We start from the raw sequence: 19,562 nt of genomic DNA on the forward strand, positions 1-19,562 counted from the left end.
ATTGATCCTAAAGTGTTATTTTGTATCAGTGCTCGCTATGGATTCAGACTGAAGGGGCTTGAGGAAGCGGAAGCCGGAAAAGGGCAACGCTAGTCCCAGGTTTGATTGTGCGAGGTAGGATTTCTACTCCTTTTCCTTGTGAGCCTGTTTTCAAGAAAGGATTTTAGCCTTGAAAGTGTTTTAAAGAAAGGGATTGGTTTGCGAAAGAAAAATATTTTAAAAACCATGGCTTGTTAGTTTATGGAAATCCTTGGCTTGTCATGTCCATGGAATCCATAGCTTGTCTAGTCATGGAACCTCATGGCTTGTCCAGTCATGGGGCCCGCGGCTTGAGTAATTCGTGGGGTCATATGAACGATTTCATAATGTTCAATGGATGATTTCTTAAGATAAGAGGTCTTGTAAACTGGTAATAGAGTCTATTGTTGTAAGCCTAGATAGGATGCGGAGAGGGCATCCTCGGGGGCAGAACCCGAAACCGGTCCGGGTAGGCGAGGCACTTGGTGAGGTGAGTAATTTGTACTAATTACTTGCTGAAGCCTGTAATATGGTTATTTTCAGTTATATTTCCTTTGAGAAAAAAGGATGTGAGGTTCCGGTTGTTCTGTCGGGACTGAATGTCTTGTTTACTTGCTTATTCATTTATTTATTCGTTTATTTTAAATATTTCAAATTATATCCTACTGGGCCTTTCGCTCACGTTTTATGTTTCAAATGTTTAAAACCCCTCCCAGGAGACTCTAGGAGCGGGGCACAGTAGCGGGAGTAGCTGAGTGGTGCTACGGAACGATCAAGTGAGGATTGTGTTCATCCTCTGACATAAAGTGTAAGGAATATGTAAGAATTTGTAATCAATGACATTTGGATTTACTAGACTGTGGATGATGTCTATTGTAATTGATTATTTACATGTGCATGTATGTACGATACTGTATGTCCTATGGGGTGGAGCCCTGTGTGTCAGAGGCTCCTGGATTATGTCGTTTATTTATATTTTTATGCAGTTAAGTGTGGGACCCGGTTAGGAATCTGCTTTATTAATCCCAAATCGAGTTCCACGTCACCCACCCCGTTTGGGGGGCGTGACAGATTCGAGTTTTCAATTCGAGCTGAGATGTGACATTTTCTGAGAGTTTTTCACTGTAGCAGAAAAAGTTAGACGTGACATTTTTTAAGAGCTTTTTACAGTAAAAACCTAAAACTGAAAACTCGAATCGGTGAAATAAACGAGGCATATATTTTTTTTTCGTTAAGTTGTTTAACTTGACAGGACAGGACATATTTTCTCATCGCAAGTACTCCTATTTATCTTGTTAGTTTTTTTTTTTTAAGATGCAAATACTTAAAAAAATCAGACACTTATTTGAGTTAAAAATAAAAATAAACATATATTTCAATTTTTTTTTTTTTGTGTATTATATGCGGTATAACATCATACTTCTTTTTATGTGATAACATTATACTTAATAGATCGGGGACTCCTAAGCCCTTCCTTTTGCTCCATGGCCAGTGTCATATTAACATTTTAATCTATATCTTTAAAATCTTGAATCTAATTTAAACCAGATTCAACTCATTCAATGTAAAATAAATCCTTGCCCATAAATGAGTTTGCTGATCAAAATTGTGATCCCTAACCACAAAAATCAATGATATTTTAAATAAATCCGTGTCAATTATGTATCCACCAACTTCTACTAATTGTTTTCTTTTTTCTTTTTCTTTTTTTTTTTTATCTTTCCTATCCCAAATTCCTTTTCCTTTTATTATCTTTCTCCTTCTTCTTCCCCAGGTGGGAGAGTATATTTTAGGGTATTTAGTGCATCTATTCTTAAACTAACTCCTTAAAATTTTTTATTTTGACAAGTACCCCATAAATTTGACAAATGGTATCAAAGTGCCCTCTTATCCATGACTGCTAAAACTTAGATAAAAAATTTCATATACATTACATGAGCTTGTTTGAAAAAAGATACCAATAAATAACGCTTTATATAATGTGTATAAGTGTATTGCTTGAAATTTTAATTTCATTTCTTATTAAAGGCACTTTGTAATATTTTATTAAATTCAAAAGATAATTTACCACAATCAAAAAATTAAGGTGGTAAAAGAACTATATTCCCATATAATATATTTGCTAAAATACTCTCTGTTACTGGTTTATGAGTTTCAGTGGTTGTATCAAAGTCTATTTATTATATAATCTTGGTACCACAACAAGCCATAGACCCGGGTTCGACTCCCGGAAAACGCAATCTCAGTTTTTATCCTTTTTTTCCTTCATTTATAATATTCCCTCGTAATGTTTCTTCTACTAATTTTAGTTTGAAACATAAGGGGCTTAAAAAGCCAAATGAGGATATTTCAGTGGCTGTGAATCACAATTATTAGTCAAGTCAATTAGTTGTAACCTTCATTAATTATCATTAATAAAATGTCTAATTTTATTTAAAATTGTACATATTTTTTAATATGAAAAACTTAGAAGTTAATATAACATAATTAAATGTCTTGATATATCCAAAAAGTTAAATACACAATCAAGAAAAATTTTAAATAAATTTAATTCATCAAACTGAAGAAATAAAACACAAAAGTTGCTTTAAAATGGCAGTCCTAATAACATCTATAACATCAATGCTAATGCTGGTGAATTTGTGTTTTCTTAAGCCCCATTTATTTTACCGATTCGAGTTTTGTTACAGTAAAAAACTCTCAAAAACAGTCACTAGGGATGTAATTTGGTCGGGTAGGCTCGGCTTAGACTGAGCCATACACTGCGGTTTGAAAAAATTTTAGGCCGCAAAACTCTCTTGGGGCCACAAGCCCGTAACCTTTCAAGTGACCTCGGATAGGCTCGGGTTACTCAGATTGATCGGCCTAATTTACAAACGACTGGATTTCCTTTGTATTGTTAGAACTCCAATATGATCAAATACCAAAGCAAGTAGGTAAGAAGTGAAAAAAGGACAAAGACAAACAACATTCAGACATAAATCATCACGCCAGTGCAGAGAAACAAGACATGAAATATAGCTTATATTATACTTTACAATTAAAGAAGAATACGCCTGAAACTCTTCAAATAAAAATGAAAGAATGCGCTGCTGAATATGAATACATAACTAGAGTTGTTCGTAAAGGGACCAGGAGGGGAAAAAGAAATTTCCTGAACCTGAAACCAACGCACCTGCCGCGTAGAGTGAACATAGCATGGGTTAAGTATTTCTAGCAGCGAGGTTCAGTCTGAGGACTAAGGAAGTGAGAGGGAGATAGGCTGAGCTTGAGAGCCTTTGGCTCTGCTTCTAAGAAGAAACGGCGAGGGAGTAGGGACGGCGACTCGGTGAGTGTGAGAAGAAAAAGAGGAAGGGCGTCAGAGACGGAGACTAGCAGAGAGAGACTGAGAAGTGAAGGAGACTGAGAGAGAGAGGCTGAGGACTAAGAGCTGCTGAGCGGCGTAAAGAAAGAGATGTGAGAGTGAGATATTACACTGAGAGTTAGGGCATTATGGTTTTTTTCCCACTGATCTCATCGGCCCGGGAGGGGAAGTATCGAGCCAAAGAAAGCCCGGCCCGCGGCCTAACTCGTAATGTGCGAGTTGGGCCTATTTGAATCTAAGAAAAAAAAAAAAGAAATCCACAAATTTCAGGTAGGGTTGGTTCGGGTCGAACGGATTAGTCGGATTCGGCCTAAATTCTTACAAACCTAACAATCACATCTAAATTTTTACAACAGTAAAAAGCTCTCGTATAAAATCACATATCAACTTAAATTAAAAACTCAAATCAGCGAATTAAATAAATTATTGACATTTGGCTTAAATAAAAATACCCATTGGTTCAGTGCTTCAGCTTTTCATTCTTTCCACTTTGTTGAGTTAAAATTTAAACATAATTACCATCAACCAGCGTTTGTAGTCCAACGGTTAGGATAATTGCCTTCCAAGCAATAGACCCGGGTTCGACTCCCGGCAGACGCATTTTTTATTCTTTTTCCTCCTCATTTTGATTCATGTAATAATTTCTCATAATGTCTCCCTTACTAATTCCATTTTCAGCATTTAAATTCTCAAGTTTAATTTCTTTATCATTCTCTTTATCACTCTAAGGCTTCTTTACTTGTCACCTGTCTCTCTATTTTTCAAGAACAAATAAAAACAAAATTTGTCCTTTCGTTTGTCATTTATTTACAAAGAATGTCATTTTTTTACTGTTGTACGTTCTTTTATCAATGATAATTACTCAACAAAAGCCAATCCCAATACCCATTTTCTTACCATTTTTAATTTATTTTCTAGTTAAAATTTTCTAACTTCCCTCATAAGTTGAATAATTATTGTTTTTGCAACTAAATAAATAAAAAATTAAACTTAAAAAAAATTTCTTTTATTGTTTTGATCTTCAATAACATATATCATCTAATACTTAAAAAATGTTAGCTAGATAAAAGGAAGAATCAAAATAACAATTTTTTTGTCCCAAAAAAAAAGAACTTATGACGAACCTAATTTTTATCAACCAATTTTTTTTGAATTTTCTTATCTATTTTTTCTTCTGAAAAAAAGGAACAGCCATTTAATTTAAACAATAAAGCCAATGTAATTTACTATAGTTGAGAGCTTCCTCTCCTCTGTTAATGCAAATGTATCACATCTTGAAAGAAGTTAAGATCATATCTAATACAAATGTTAATGTTAATTATATATTTAACATCAAAAAATATGATATGATATATTATTTTCATTTTTATTTCAATGCATAATGCTATTTGATATGTTAAATTTACTTTTTCATATAATTATTAAGTTTTAAAAGTTGTAAGAGTAAACTTTTATTTTTAAAATAATTAGAAAATGTAAAAGTTGCATTAATTACGTAAAAAAAATAAACATTTCAATTAATAGTAATTAAAAAATAAATTTCTCATATACTATATTTAATAAAAAATTTAACACAATAAATAATATTATATTAAAAAATATTTTTTATATTTAAATATTAAATTTATAATTAGTACATTAATTATAATATTGGGATGCTATGAGAAAAAAAAAAAGCATACCAAAAGTAAAAAAGTTAAAAAAAAAAAAAACAGAGAGAGACTATGACACGAGTCCAAATCTGTTGTGTCATTGTGTGTCGCTTCAATAAATATCAGACACCTCATCAAAAATTTCACACACCAGCTAAAGGTTAACAGAAGAGCAAACGGACGTGCGATGGGCATAAAAAAATTGATGGGTTTTTCTTATAACTCGTCACGTTATTATTGGTAAACAAAATGACAACAATGTGAAAACGACAATAGTAACTAAAAGATATTATTGATGCGGACTGCGGACAACTCAGTTGTAAAAACGACAATAAAAAATATATATCACATCTTGAAAGAAGTTAGGACCCTATTCAATATTTTAGGTAAATATTAATGTCAATTATATATTTAATATTAAAAAGTATGATATAATATGTTATTTTTATTTTTATTTTTATTTTAATACATAATGATATTTAAAATGTTAAATTTATTTTTTATTATAATTATTAAGTTTTGAAAGTTATAAACGTAAACTTTTATTTTTAAATTAATTAAAAAATGTAAAAATTACATTGATTACGTAAGAAAAAGTAAACATTTCAACTAATAGTAATTAAAAATTAAATTTTTTATATGTTATATTTGGTGAGAAATTTAACACAACAAATAATATTATATTATAGAGTATTTTTTATACTCAAATGTTAAATTTATAATTAGCACAATAAGGGCATGTTTAGTTCGTTGATTTGAGTTTTTAATTTGAGTTGAAATATAACTTTATGTAAGAGCTTTTTACTATAATAAAAAGTTAAATGTGACTATTTTTTAGAGTTTTTTACTGTAATAAATATTAAGGCCCCATTTACTTCGCTGATTCGAGTTTAGAATTCGAGTTGAGATGTGACTTTATGTGAGAGCTTTTTACTGTAGCAAAAAAGTTAGATGTGATTGTTTGTGAGAGCTTTTTACTGTAGAAAACTCAAATTCTAAATTCGAATCAGCGAAGTGAACGGACCCTAAATTTTAAACTCAAATCGATAAAACGAACGGTGTCTAATAAGAAAAAAAAAGCATATCAAAGCAAAAAAGTAAAAATAATAAATAAATAAATAAATAAAAACAGAGAGAGACTTCACTTCGCTGATTTGAGTTTGTAATTTGAGTTGAGATGTGATTTTATGTGAGAATTTTTTACTGTAATAAAAAAGTTAGATGTGATTGTTTGTGAGAGCTTTTTACTGTAGTAAAATTTGAATTCTAAACTCGAATCGGTGAAGTGAACAAGACCTATGACACGAGTCCACATCTGCTGTTTTCTTGTGGCCGTTCCTTTAGCTGTCGCTTCAATAAATATCAGACACCTCATCAAAAATTTCACACACCAGCTATAAGTTAACGAAGAGCAAATGGACGTGCGATGGGCTTAAAAAAAAATTGAAGGGTTTTTCTTATAGCTCGTGACGTTGGCGAGCTGCAGAGTCGAGGGAGAGCTTTCGTCGCCGGCAAGAGACGTGAGATGAGGCTCTTGTCAGAGGCGGCAACCTGGGACAGCGGCGAGAGGTTGTCGGTGACGGTGCCGTGGTTGACACAGATGGAGTAAGCGGCAGAGTTGAAAGCCGACAGAAAGAGGAGGAGATAGAGAGGTGGGATTTGAATGAGGTTTCTTCCATGGCTGGCTTTCGTGTGACGTGGGAAAAGAGTGGAGAGAGAGTGAATCAATAGTCAATTGGCTAAGGCTTACTAGTTAATACCCAAGTGTGTTATCAATATGGAGCTATGGGAGCATCCCTGAGTGGGTACACGTTTGGGATAATTTGATTTTCTTTTTTTTTTTGGTTGATTTTATTATCGGACGGTGGAAGAAGGTGTAATCTCACGGTGGGACCCAGTGAGTCAAAATGGGAACATTTTCAGACAGTAGGGAGGTATTAATATGATATCAGTTAACACCGTTTGCCTTTCTTCCGCTAACTTATCTACGCGTTTAGTTCGCTGATTCGAGTTTTTAATTTAAATTGAGATATAATTTTATGTGAGAATTTTTTATTGTAGTAAAAAAGTTAGATGTAATTATTTATGAGAATTTTTTACTATAATAAAATTTAAATTCTAAACTCGAATAAGCGAAATGAATAGGACCTTAAACATCGTTCAGTTGGGTGATTCTAATTTTTAATATAATAAAAAAATTAAATATGAATTTTTATGAGAATTTTTAACTGTAATAAAATTAAAATTAAAAACTCAAATTAATAAAATGAACAAAATTTTAATTATAATTAATGTGTTAAATTTTTGATGAGGTGTTAAATTTCTATTGAAGGGACAGTTAAGGAGACGGTCACAATGAGACAGCAGATCTGAACTTCGAAAAACAAGGTCACGAAATAGCTATTTTTATCATAGAAAAATATAATAAATATACATATATCTTTAATCTTTAACCTATATAAAAAAGCTAAAACGTTTTTCTCTCATTTTAACATGTGACATTATATAGAAGTTTTTCCATCTTTTAACACATGGGCATTATCTTTTTGTTTTGTTTGCTTTTTCTTTTTTAAAAACATTTTCTAACTTCTTTGAAATATTATTTTCCTCGCTTCGCACTTACTAAAATAATTTATTTTAAATATATCCTTATTTTTCTTTTTATTAAAGGTTGTTTTTTCAATTTAATTTCTTTTTATGTGTTTTTTAAAAAACTTTTTCTTATTGTCATATTTACATGTGTTTTTTTAATCTCATAAATAAAACTACAATAATTTATCTCTAAATAGTTTCTCTCAAATATGAGCATACTTAATATTATTCCAAATATGGCCCTCATAAAACTTTTTTTCCCCTAATTGCTTTAGTGATATCATATATTCTCAAATGTGTCTTTACATAAATATATATTTTTTTTTTACTTATAACCCTCTTAAATACTATTTTTTCGTACCTATCGCATAAATAATTTCCTTTATAATTTGTTCCACTAAAAATTTTGTTTTCCTTTTAATTATGCTCTACTTAAGTTTTTTATTTTATATTTTTTTTACTAAACAAAACTCTTAAAAGAATGCAAAGTCAATAAAAAGATTTTGAAGACATTTTAAGTCTTTATATCTAAAATCCTATAAAAAGAGAACCCGTTTTTGGGGGAGCGGACGAAGGTCTCATTTGGTTGGAGGATTCGTTCTCTGATTCGAATCATGGTTCGCTACAATATTTTCTCTCACAAAAAACACGCGTAAATCAAAAATAGTTTTAATCTCATAGTTTTAATCCATAAACCAAACGGGCTCGAAATGTTTCGACCGTTTCTCCCCCCACAATTGGCCACACAACCCTTTTTTTGTTTGCTTTCTCTGTCTTTTGCTTTAGATTTTTTTCCCTCTTTTGTCTTTTTTTTATTGATGTCATTTTTGCCTTTTTTTCTTTAAAAAAAATGTGTAAAATTATTATTTTAACTTAGGTTGTGTTTGGTATGAGGATTAAAATCATGGTGGTTTTAGTTTTAGAACTATATTCATGATTATTGTTTGAATTTGGAGTCCAAACCATAATTATGGAATCGGAATCAGAATTAGAGGTTTGAACCATCTAAAATCAAGGGCGGTGGTTTTATTTTTAAGGTGGTTTTGATTTAAATCAACACATCAAGAATCATTAAGTATTTGAACTAAAAGTATAATAGAAATAGTTTTATCCAAATCAAACACTAATTTTTAAGAATCATTTTTACTTTTTGTAAACAAATAAAAAATGGAACTAAAATTACAATTCTGAATCTAACACCCTCATAGCAAACGCAATTGAGTACGTCTGGTTGGAGGATTTATTCTCTGATTCGAATCATAGTTCATAATTTTTTATAATATTTTCTCTCACAATAAATACACGTAATTTAAAAATAATTTTAATTTATGAACTAAACGTTAATCTTTACGCGCGTTAAAGACCAATATCTAAAAAAATATAATACGGTGAATACTCTGCGCGTTGAAAACGTGTTTTGAACTAGTACGAAAGAAAATGACAATATCTAGGATAGTGATATCAGACGTAAGTGGTATCATGGAAAAACAAATACGACATGGAAGAGGAGAAAAGCAGCATCATGACAGACATGGTAAAAAAACGGCAACAGCCTGAAAAACGAATAAACTGTAACCGACATGATCATGAAGGCAAGAACCACATGTGACAAAGCAAAAAACAAAACCTACGAAGATTTAGCCATTAGGGAGGAATTAGAATTTCTACGAATAACTTGGCCAATTAAAAAGGAATGAAAGTTATGCGAATCTCCCAAAATTAGGAAATTATAAATCAATTAATTACAGCTCCTCAAATTATGATATAAATTATTTACCAAAAAAAGTTAGTTCAGTTAATTTATTTGTTAATTTTTTACGGTACTAATAAAAAATATATTTTAGTTTAAGTCTGCAATAGGTCTCTTTTTATAATTTTATTAGGAATTTTTATGATGGAGCATGTTATTTTTTACCGATAGGAACAATTATTTTTAATTGTTATATTAGTTTTTAACAATCGGATATGTCCAGATGCGTATTAAAAATTTATTATAAAACTATTTCTATTATAAATATGATCGTTAAAAAATTAATCTAATGGTAAAAACAGTTCCCACCGTTGGAGTAAATTGCATGCTCCATTGTAAAAACTCTAAAATTTGAGGGTTTTTCTTCATAATAAGTTGAGAATTTCTCTAATAGAATTAAAAAAAATGAATTATTTATAATTTTTTACTTTTCAATCATCAAATATGTATTATAAATTATTATTTTTTATATTTTTTTAATCTAATATTATTTTAACAAAATTTAATAGTCAAAAAAGCTGATCCCATTAGTAAAGCGGCCTTCCTAATAAGTTTTAGACACTATCCCAATTCCCTTAAAAAAATCCTACCAAAAGCAAATTACCTTAAAAAAAGAAAACAGTGACCAATTTCCCACTTTTCCATTGACTCTCGTTTACCAAACAATCCCCCAAGAAAATCAAAATGGGCAACTGCAGCAGCCAACAATATTCCGGTGACTCCGGCGGAGTCCCTCCCCACCACCACCGCCCCTCCAACGACGCCGTCAACGTCCTCCCTCCCGATTCCCGTCCTTCCCCACCCCCTCCCCGACCACCACATTTCCCCGCCGCCGCCGCAACCCCAACATCCGCCGCCGCCGTGGGCCGCGTTCTGGGAAGGCCCATGGAGGATGTCCGTTCGACCTACATCTTCGGCCGCGAGCTCGGCCGCGGCCAGTTCGGCGTAACCTACCTGGTGACCCACAAGGAGACGAAGCAGCAATTCGCCTGCAAGTCGATCGCGACGAGGAAGCTCGTCAACCGCGACGACGTCGAGGACGTCCGCCGGGAAGTCCAGATCATGCACCACATGACCGGTCACCGCAACATCGTGGAGCTCAAGGGCGCCTACGAGGATCGGCACTCGGTCAATCTGGTTATGGAGCTCTGCGCCGGCGGCGAGCTCTTCGACCGGATCATCGCCAAGGGACATTACTCCGAGAGGGCTGCGGCCAATCTCTGTCGTCAGATAGTCAGGGTCGTCCACGATTGCCACGCCATGGGAGTGATGCACAGGGATCTGAAGCCTGAGAACTTCTTGTTCTTGAGCACCGACGAGCATTCGCCGCTCAAGGCCACGGATTTCGGCCTCTCCGTCTTCTTCAAGCCAGGTTAGTGATCAATTCTCTGACGTTTTGTTTTTGCTGATAATTCTGCTTGGTTTTCGGAGGAGTGTTTTTCTTTGAATTAATATAATTAGCTTCTTGCGGTATTGACTGGAGTTGTGTAGTGGATCCATGTTATATTAAGCATAACCAATATGGAACAAGTGATGGATTTTCAGTATATATGAGTTTATTGATTGTTATATTAAGCATAACCAATATGGAACAAGTCATGGTGTTATCTCCATTTTTTTACTGTTGTTTTTTGTTGTAATAAAGGTCGCCCTTACGTTGTAATAACGGATGTGGTTTCCCCACCTCCTGGTGTTTGTTATGTCTCCTACTCGGTTGAGTTGCTCACCGATGGTGTGGATTGTGTTCCACCAATCTCTATAACTGTGTGGGTTTAGTTGTCTTCCACTGGATATTAGTCTATGCGGAGTGCTTGGTGGCCTTTGTGCTACATGTTATGTGCTCTCAATCGATCGGATGCCTTCATCGATTGTAGAGATCTTGTCAAAACGAGCCTTACATGTGCTCTATTATCGGTGTGTACTGAGGAATTTTCCCGTCGTCGGGTCTCAGTACAAGTCTTTCTCATCGAGCTTCACCAGATTTTACTGCTGGAGCCGGTTGAGGTTGAGGGTATTATCTCATGTAATTGGGGTAATTTGTACTGATGCATTCAGTTTAATGAAATACCTTTTTTGTTAAAAAAAATAAAAGGTACAGGAGAGGAGAGAGAAATTGAGATTTTCATATGTTTGAATCTTTGATTTTCTTCTCTCTTTTTTTTTTTGATAAATTAAAAGGTTATAAGGATATATTAATGGTGTATCGAAATAATCATCCTGTAATGGATGGCATAGCCCATTCCGTCTGCCATGGTGGAATTGACTCGAACCTAGGACCTTGTCGAGTAAAACAAGCAGCCTTATTACCACTCTGTCAAATAACGAGAGTACATTGCTTGACATCAAATGGTTTTTCTTTTGGAATGTAATTCTTGGGTATATACCCCATTCCATCTATCATGGTGGAATTGACTCGAACCTAGGACCTTGTCAAGGAAAACGAGCAGCCTTACAGCCCTTACCACTCTGGCAAATAACTGATTGTTGAGAGTACATTGCTTAGAGATCAAATGGTTTTTCTTTTGGAATGTAATTGTTGTAAAAACTTTTTTTTTCTCAGTCACCTTGTATAATCTATGTATATTTGTAGCTTTAACTTAAATTTTGTAGTTCATATAAGCCTGAAGGCCATGAATCATGAAAGTTTAAATTTTGTAGTTCATATAAGCCTGAAGGCCATGAATCATGAAAGTATCAAATGTGTTTTTGAGATATTATTGTACTCCGTTAATTTTCATACATGTATGTTTTAGATTGAATTGCTTTTCATATGTTTTGTATGACATTGGTTAACTTAGAGATCCAACATTGTTTCTTTTAGTAAGGAGTTGTTATCTAAAATCTATATATGATTTCAGGCGATGTATTTAAAGATCTTGTTGGAAGTGCATATTATGTCGCTCCTGAAGTGCTGCGCCGGAGTTATGGAGCGAAGGCTGACATTTGGAGTGCTGGGGTGATATTATACATTCTGCTTAGTGGTGTTCCGCCATTCTGGGGAGGTATGATTTTTGTCGAATTGGAGTAAATAGAAGTTGAAGACAATTGTTTGTTTTGCACCATTTTAGTTATAGAGTATCTATTTCTGATTCTTTACTAAGGAGCATATATTTGAGAAATTTAGATGTTTACTTCAGAAGTAGATTGCTCAAATATAAAGCTCCCCACTACTACCAAATTAACTGGTATAGAGGCTTAAGCTGCGCTGGATGAATTATGCAGTCCGCTTATAGTTTCGTTACAAGTTCATGTATGTTGAAGTTTCCAATTTGAGGATATCAGCTACCTTTTTTAGTATCAGTTCATGTCTGCGTAGTTTTTTTTTGACATAGCCATTTTTACTTTCTTTCATTTGTATGCAGAGAATGAACAAGGTATCTTTGATGCTGTTCTTCGAGGACATATTGATTTTTCGTCTGATCCATGGCCTTCAATATCCACTAGTGCCATAGATCTTGTGAAGAAGATGCTCATTGCCGATCCTAAAGAACGGCTTTCAGCTGTAGAAGTCCTAAGTAAGTTTCATAATGTGTAGACTTTCTAAATCTTATTCACTTATGGGATAAAAATTTACAAGGTCTAGGGTCCAGGGTCCTGATCTTAAAAGGTGATTTTATTTAAAAAGAAAAACACAAAGGCAGATATAGTAGTTAGCTATTAATGTCAGTAACTCAAGACATAGAGAGGGAAATCCCAACAATCAAAACCGTTTGACCCCTATTCTAAACTTATTTTGCAACTTGTTGACAATCTAGAAAATGAATTAACAGGGTATCCAGTATAATATGATCTCGTCAATCTAGTAAGTCCACACATCAGGAAATTCTTTTGAGGATCACAGAGAGCTATAAACAAGCTCAAGTGCTGTATAGACACTTGCTCAATCTGTTTTTCCAGTTCTGCATAGGTGATGGGCATTAATATGCCATGTGTATGATTATTTTGCTGGTCTTTTAGGATTGAGATCTGAGGAAGTAAACATGCTTTGTCTATACCTTTTGTGCGGTTCTCTATTTTTCTTTGTTCTCACCTTCTCTGTGCACCTTTTATGTTTTATGCTACAATGTTGTTGGTTTTCTTAAACTTCATATTAAGCCTACTACTAAAATCCGCAATCTAATGTGAATACAGATCATCCATGGATGAGAGAAGATGGTGTTGCATCCGATAAACCTCTTGATATTGCTGTTTTGACTAGAATGAAGCAATTTAGGGCAATGAACAAACTGAAAAAAGTAGCCTTAAAGGTGAGACCAAATTTTCTTGTGATGAATGATAGCTTTTTGTTATTGAAACATCTAAACCGTCTTTAGTGTGAAAGCCATTTACAAATAATTATGAGGTATCCTGTATCTGACTGCTTATTGAGAACAAGAGGGATGGTGGGAGGGAGGGAGGGAGAAATATGTACAAAAGAAAACAATTTTAAGGGGTTTTATGCAGAGAGCTGTCTCTTTTTTTTTTTTTTCCTTTTTTTTCTTTTTTTTTTTTCTTTTTTTGTTGGGGAAAAAAGTTGCTGATCGGGAAAAAAAAAAGAAAAAAGAAAAAAAGTTGCTGATCAGGAAAAAAAAAGAAAAAAGAAAAAACTCATTACAGGGAATGTTCATATTGTCTACGAGGCCGAAGCTTTTAGGAATATCTTCAAGGGCCCTGACATATTTGTATTTTCGTCCCTACCAGTGAGATGAGATTCGTAGAAAGGCATTTTCATGATCATCACTCTCTTTTGTAAAGCCCAAAGTTGAGAATCATACTTCAATTTCAACTTCTCCTTTCAGGTAATTGCTGAAAGTCTTTCTGAAGAGGAAATTATGGGCTTGAAGGAAATGTTTAAATCCATGGACACAGATAACAGTGGAACCATCACATATGAAGAGTTGAAAGCTGGTTTACCAAAACTTGGTACAAAGATTTCCGAGTCTGAAGTGAGACAGTTGATGGAAGCGGTATGGTTTCTGGTCTTTTGATAGCATGCCTGCTTTAGATTTATGTTTAATTACATAAACTTATATTCCTAGAATTAAGGACAGTATTTTCTAGTGTTTTGTTCTTGCACTTCTAAGTAGAATTTGAAAACGATCAGATCTGAACTTTCTTTGGTCTTTTTGCCCCCCCTCTTTTCCACTTTTCATAGATTCCTACAGAATCTTATAGTTTTTGTTGCATGCGTGTATATTCTTTAGTTAAAGCTGTTGGTTTTTTGTGATTTCCTCTTATAAAATATGGGCATAATGCTATATCAATTTGACGATTTATGCCACAACTCCACTAATTCCTCTCATTTTCAGGCTGACGTGGATGGAAATGGGACAATTGATTACATTGAGTTTATAACAGCTACTATGCACTTAAATAGAATGGAAAGAGAGGAGCACTTGTACACAGCTTTTGAATATTTTGACAAGGACAAGAGCGGGTAATTTCCTAATTATCATTATGAGCTATGGTCTCTTCCCCGTTTTGGCTTAAAAAGTTGTGCATCGACCCTCAAGTATCTCAGTTACACTCGGTTATAATAACATCGTATCCTCTTTGAATCAGTTACATTACAATGGAAGAGTTGGAACAAGCGCTTATAAAGTATAATATAGGGGATGAGAAAACAATAAAGGAAATTATCGCAGAAGTTGATACGGACCGCGTACGTTCATCACTTACTATCTTAAAATTTTCTGTTGTAAACGTATTTTTAAAATTTTTCATTGAAGTGAGGATTCCTAAATTCTTCTTTGCAGGATGGGAGAATCAACTATGAAGAATTTGTAGCCATGATGAGGAAAGGCAATCCAGATATGGTCCCAAACAGACGGCGCAAATGAAATTACACGGAGGTTGCATGTTTTGGCGAAATCCACAACGTAAGTAAATTGTCTAATCTTTGTTGTGTTGTTGAATTTTGGTTTTAGCTACGTGGTCGTGCTTGAATTCCTTGTCATGTGGGGGTTTATCTATGATTACCCTTGAAGGAGATGGACTAGATTTAGGATCAGTTTGCGGTAGAGTTCGGCTATTTTGAGTGAACAGATTTCTTCGCAGGTTATGGGGCTACCAATGCCAAACACAAACTATCCCTTTTAAGAGAAAAATAAAAGTTCTAGAATGATTATTGTATTCAAGTAGGTCATTTGATTTTGTATTCTAAATCCATTAACGAAGGAAAAGAAGCGAGATTTCGTTATTGCGTCTCTCTCTCTCTCTCTCTGTATTATTATTTGTTCTTTCTTTTGTGGACTCTTGAGATCTCTGTATGTTTTTTAGTACTATTGATGTAATCTCTACTCTGTATGTATTGGAGTTGAAGTTGGCAATTGAAGTGCTTCATTCATGTCTTTGCGTGGTTTGTGGACATCATCATAATAGATGGGAGTGAAGGCTGCTGCATTCACTAAATCCCATTTGCCAAGTTGCAACGAGCATGAAATACCTCCATTTTGATCTTTAATATTATGCTTCTATCAATCTCACCCAGTGGAGTTATCAGAGAGGCCACTTTTGCTATGCAAAAGAAGAAACAAAAAAACAAAAAAACAAAAAAAAAAACGTGTAGGAGTAGAGGACTTCGGGAAAAAAATAATAATAAATAATAAAAATGTGCGCGTAGGAGCAGTAACAGAAAACGACAAAAAATTGGAAAACGACAACAATAGTGTGAATGATCTGCCTTTTTAAAGCCGAAATCTTAAAAAAAAAAAAAGAAAAAGAAAAACACGCACACACAAACCAACAAACAAACAGACAAACAAACAAAACCAAACTAAACTAAAAGAGAAAAAAAAAAAAAAAAAGAAAAAAAAAAAAAAAAAGAAAAAAAAAAAAAAAAATCAAACGTGGAAAACCACGACATGAAAACCGATTAGAGCAGAAAAACGGTAGACTATAACGAAACTAGGAAAACGACATCCGAGGAAAACAACAACAAAGTTAAAAAGTAACATCCAACAAACGATAGATCTGTTCTATAAACCGCTTTATAAGTAAAACCACAAGAACTTGACCTGAAAACGACAACATAATAAAAACGACATCCGAGATGAACGGCAACAATATCAAAAAGCGACAGCATCCAAAAAAAGACAGATAAGTAAACGACAAGCTGCAAACAACAACGAGTCAATGACCAGAGAACGAAAGGATTTGTAGACGACCTAAACATTGAAACAACCCAGAAAAACGATGACAACCTTTATAAACAAGGGAAAAAAAATGAGACAAACGACAATGACCATAAAAGACGTCCATGATACACAAACCGCATTTATGTATAAACGGAAAAAACCTAGAAGAAATCGAAATACAAGAGAAAGTGAGAAACTACCGATTAACGACAGAAAAAAAGGGAAGGAAAACAAACGACCTTATGATGCAACATCTTGTCGAAAGCAATAATAACTTAATTAACAGTCACCTGTAAAAACGAGAAGAAAAAAAAAAAAGAAAGGTTAAAATTTACAGAAAGATGGAGAAACGATCATATTTTAACAGGCGGTATCAACTGTAAATCTGTAAACAAAGATAATCTAATCAACGACAACAAAATATGACAAACCGCTATAAACGACATCATCTAGTACTGAAACCATGTCAACCTACATACAATAACAAAAAAATACATAGAAAATGGTCACTTACATGAAAAGGACGACAATGACATAAAAATAATAATAATAATAATAATAAGTCTTTTTTCTTGCCTAGCGTCTAATTATCAGATTTGGACAAGAACAACGACATTATTAATTAGGTGGCGATGAAGTTTACACGGCATTAATTACTCACGAGATTTGTAGCACTGAAACTTAGCACAAAACGTGAATGAAAATATATGGAATAAAAGGCTGGACAAAAGGATTGCATTTGAAAATATCGGTGGAGATTAATGAGAGGGCTCAGTACCGTTGGAACAGAAAGTAGCGCTTCATATCCTCAAGAGTCCAGCTGTCCAGATTGTCCATTCGCTTTTATTGTTTCTTGTATATTTCTATGTAATTTATTTCACGACCAGAGAAAACGACAAAAAACAAAGTAAAAAACCAATAAATGTTGGAAACGACATCTGCTATATTTGACAACAATATACAGCTTACATTACATCATCATAAAGCGAGAAGGACCTAGAGTGGAAAGAAAATAAAGAAACGACACCATCACAAAAACGACAGATGCTAGGTATATAATATACTGACAATAATAATAAAGCAAACAGAGTTAAACGACGATAAATTAAAAATGGAAACAAAATAAGGAAACGACATCATAAAAAACGACATACTAGGTGTAGAATAAACTATAAAACAAATAAAGCAAACAACCATAACTTAAAAACGACAACAATAGAAACAATAAAATATATGAACGACAGTGAAAGGAAGATAACGAACACGAAAAATCCACAAAAAATGGAAGAATATATGATCTGAAGAGGAAATAAAAAAACATATGGAGAAGACAATAATCTATGTCGTAATAAAAATGATAACCACCTGAAAAAGGACACAACTTGAAAAAGAAAAAGGGTCAAAAACATTGATCGGTAAAAAAGACCCACGCAGACACACAACAGTGGCAATAGTGAGCTAAAAAACGACAATAATATTAAGAAACGACATTCCAGGAAATTAATAAACGCGGGTTTGCTGCCTTCACCCCTATGTACATATATTATATATTTATTTATATATAAATATATGTAATATTAAATTTTCAAAAAAAAAATTAGTGTTTTTGTTGACATTATTACTAAGTCTTTTTACTAAGTTTGTTTTGCATATGATTTGTTTTATAGAACCTAATTTGATTTTGATTTAAATTTACTCTTCATTTTTGTTTTAAATTGCTATAATTTTAAAATGTATAATTGTATTAAATGGGAAATGAAGTGAGTATATAAAGGTCTTTCCTACGAAAAATTCTCTAACTCCGGCCTTGTCTCTTCTTAAGGGGAGATGGGGATCGATTTGGGAGGGCAGGGACGGGGGACTGGAAATCATTCTCCGCCCCCATCCCGTCTCATTGCTATCTCTAAAAACGTATCATTTTACCTTTTAAAATATATAATATCATTTAAAATACCAATTTAGTTTGAATCCGTATGTAATTACTAAAGAAAGACTGGTATGATACTAATTTAATTCTATAAATACTCCTATCTTCTGATTTTATGTCAACTTGCCCCTCGTGACAGGAGTGGGAGGCTGCCGGATTTCATGCACCCATTTTTCGGATGATGCTCCAACATTGCCATCCTAGTGGCTCTTTCATTAGACATCTCATTGTTGGGGTTTTGGCTATAGAGCTTGGAATTTTTCTTTTGTTTTTCTATGTTTCGGTTTATAATAATAATGTCTTTTTTCTCTTATTTATTAACGTGTTTACTTTGTTTTATAGTATTAGGTTGTATATTCAATTCATTAGAATTTTTTTCTCGGTATTTTGTGTGGCATCGTGCTAATGAGTTTCTCATTTTCGGTCAATTGGATTTTTTTTTTAATGATTGTGAATAAGTTGTTAAAGAATTATGCGTGTACTTGATTGTTAATTACCTACTTACGTCTTGTTATAAAACTAATAAACTAATGTGTTTGTTCTCCTTAAGTTTTTCATTTTACTTTTTTAGTAAAAGTCGGTTGTTTTCCTATAGTTAAAACCTGTGCGTCCTTTAAAATGTTGTATTGTCTTAATTTAAAATATATTTCCCTTAATAAGTACACAAATAATTTTTTCTATTTAGCTAAAAAAAGATTATTTTTATAAATGTCTTATAAAGTATGTGCTCTGTTTATTTAGTTAAATAAAGGATTATTTTCATAATATTTTCTATTTAGCTAGAAGAAAGGATTATTTTTTAGGAAGTGAGAGTGCGTTTAGTTGCAGTGGGGGAATGGAAATAGTAATGTGAATGAGAATGATAATAGTAATTAAATGAAAAAGAAAATTGATTCATTTGTTTAGTTATAATTTTAAGAATACTATAGAATGAAACATGAATATTTTCATATTAACAAAATTACCCTTATTATTATATATAACATTTATATTTTATATATCAATATAATTAATATAATATATAAAATTTAATATAATATAATAAAATTATTATTATATAATATATTATAAAATTATATAATAAACGATAATATTTTAGTTATAATATAATTAAAAATTACAACTATATTATAATTATACTATA

The 19,562-nt window shown here is 33.0% G+C and overlaps 2 protein-coding genes and 1 non-coding gene across 4 annotated transcripts in view; all 3 read left to right on the forward strand.

Moving 5' to 3' along the window:
• The first annotated feature begins 3,910 nt into the window (after positions 1-3,910).
• TRNAG-UCC lies at positions 3,911-3,982 on the forward strand. The gene has a single exon. It is a non-coding gene; the product is annotated as a tRNA-Gly (tRNA).
• A 5,946-nt stretch (positions 3,983-9,928) lies between these two features.
• LOC21386630 (calcium-dependent protein kinase 1) lies at positions 9,929-15,705 on the forward strand. Of its 2 annotated transcripts, XM_024172375.1 has the most exons (9): positions 9,929-10,748; positions 12,235-12,378; positions 12,739-12,891; positions 13,508-13,623; positions 14,155-14,322; positions 14,665-14,792; positions 14,918-15,017; positions 15,112-15,234; positions 15,413-15,705. In XM_024172375.1, the coding sequence occupies exons 1-8, from the start codon at positions 10,061-10,063 to the stop codon at positions 15,193-15,195; spliced, it is 1,581 nt and encodes a 526-aa protein (XP_024028143.1). In that variant the 5' UTR covers positions 9,929-10,060; the 3' UTR covers positions 15,196-15,234; positions 15,413-15,705. The 2 variants fall into 2 exon arrangements, with proteins under 2 accessions (XP_024028143.1, XP_024028142.1); XM_024172374.1 differs by having other exon boundaries at positions 15,112-15,705.
• A 2,613-nt stretch (positions 15,706-18,318) lies between these two features.
• The window catches only part of LOC21386631 (potassium transporter 3), an 8,071-nt gene continuing 6,827 nt past the window's right edge, over positions 18,319-19,562 (forward strand). Inside the window, exon 1 of the mRNA XM_010108286.2 lies at positions 18,319-18,402. Coding sequence (XP_010106588.2) covers positions 18,319-18,402 — 84 coding nt within the window. The remainder of the gene's footprint in view (positions 18,403-19,562) is intronic.

Source organism: Morus notabilis, unplaced genomic scaffold (assembly GCF_000414095.1).
Source record: "Morus notabilis unplaced genomic scaffold, ASM41409v2 Scaffold767, whole genome shotgun sequence".
Taxonomy (NCBI): domain Eukaryota; kingdom Viridiplantae; phylum Streptophyta; class Magnoliopsida; order Rosales; family Moraceae; genus Morus; species Morus notabilis.

Bases quoted from the DNA above. Each gene is read 5' to 3' on its own strand.
- LOC21386630 (XM_024172374.1), top strand. From the start codon at position 10,061: ATGGGCAACTGCAGCAGCCAACAATATTCCGGTGACTCCGGCGGAGTC. The intron at 10,749-12,234 runs GTTAGTGATCAA...ATATGATTTCAG, and splicing joins CTCCGTCTTCTTCAAGCCAG to GCGATGTATTTAAAGATCTT. The intron at 14,323-14,664 runs GTATGGTTTCTG...TCTCATTTTCAG, and splicing joins TGAGACAGTTGATGGAAGCG to GCTGACGTGGATGGAAATGG.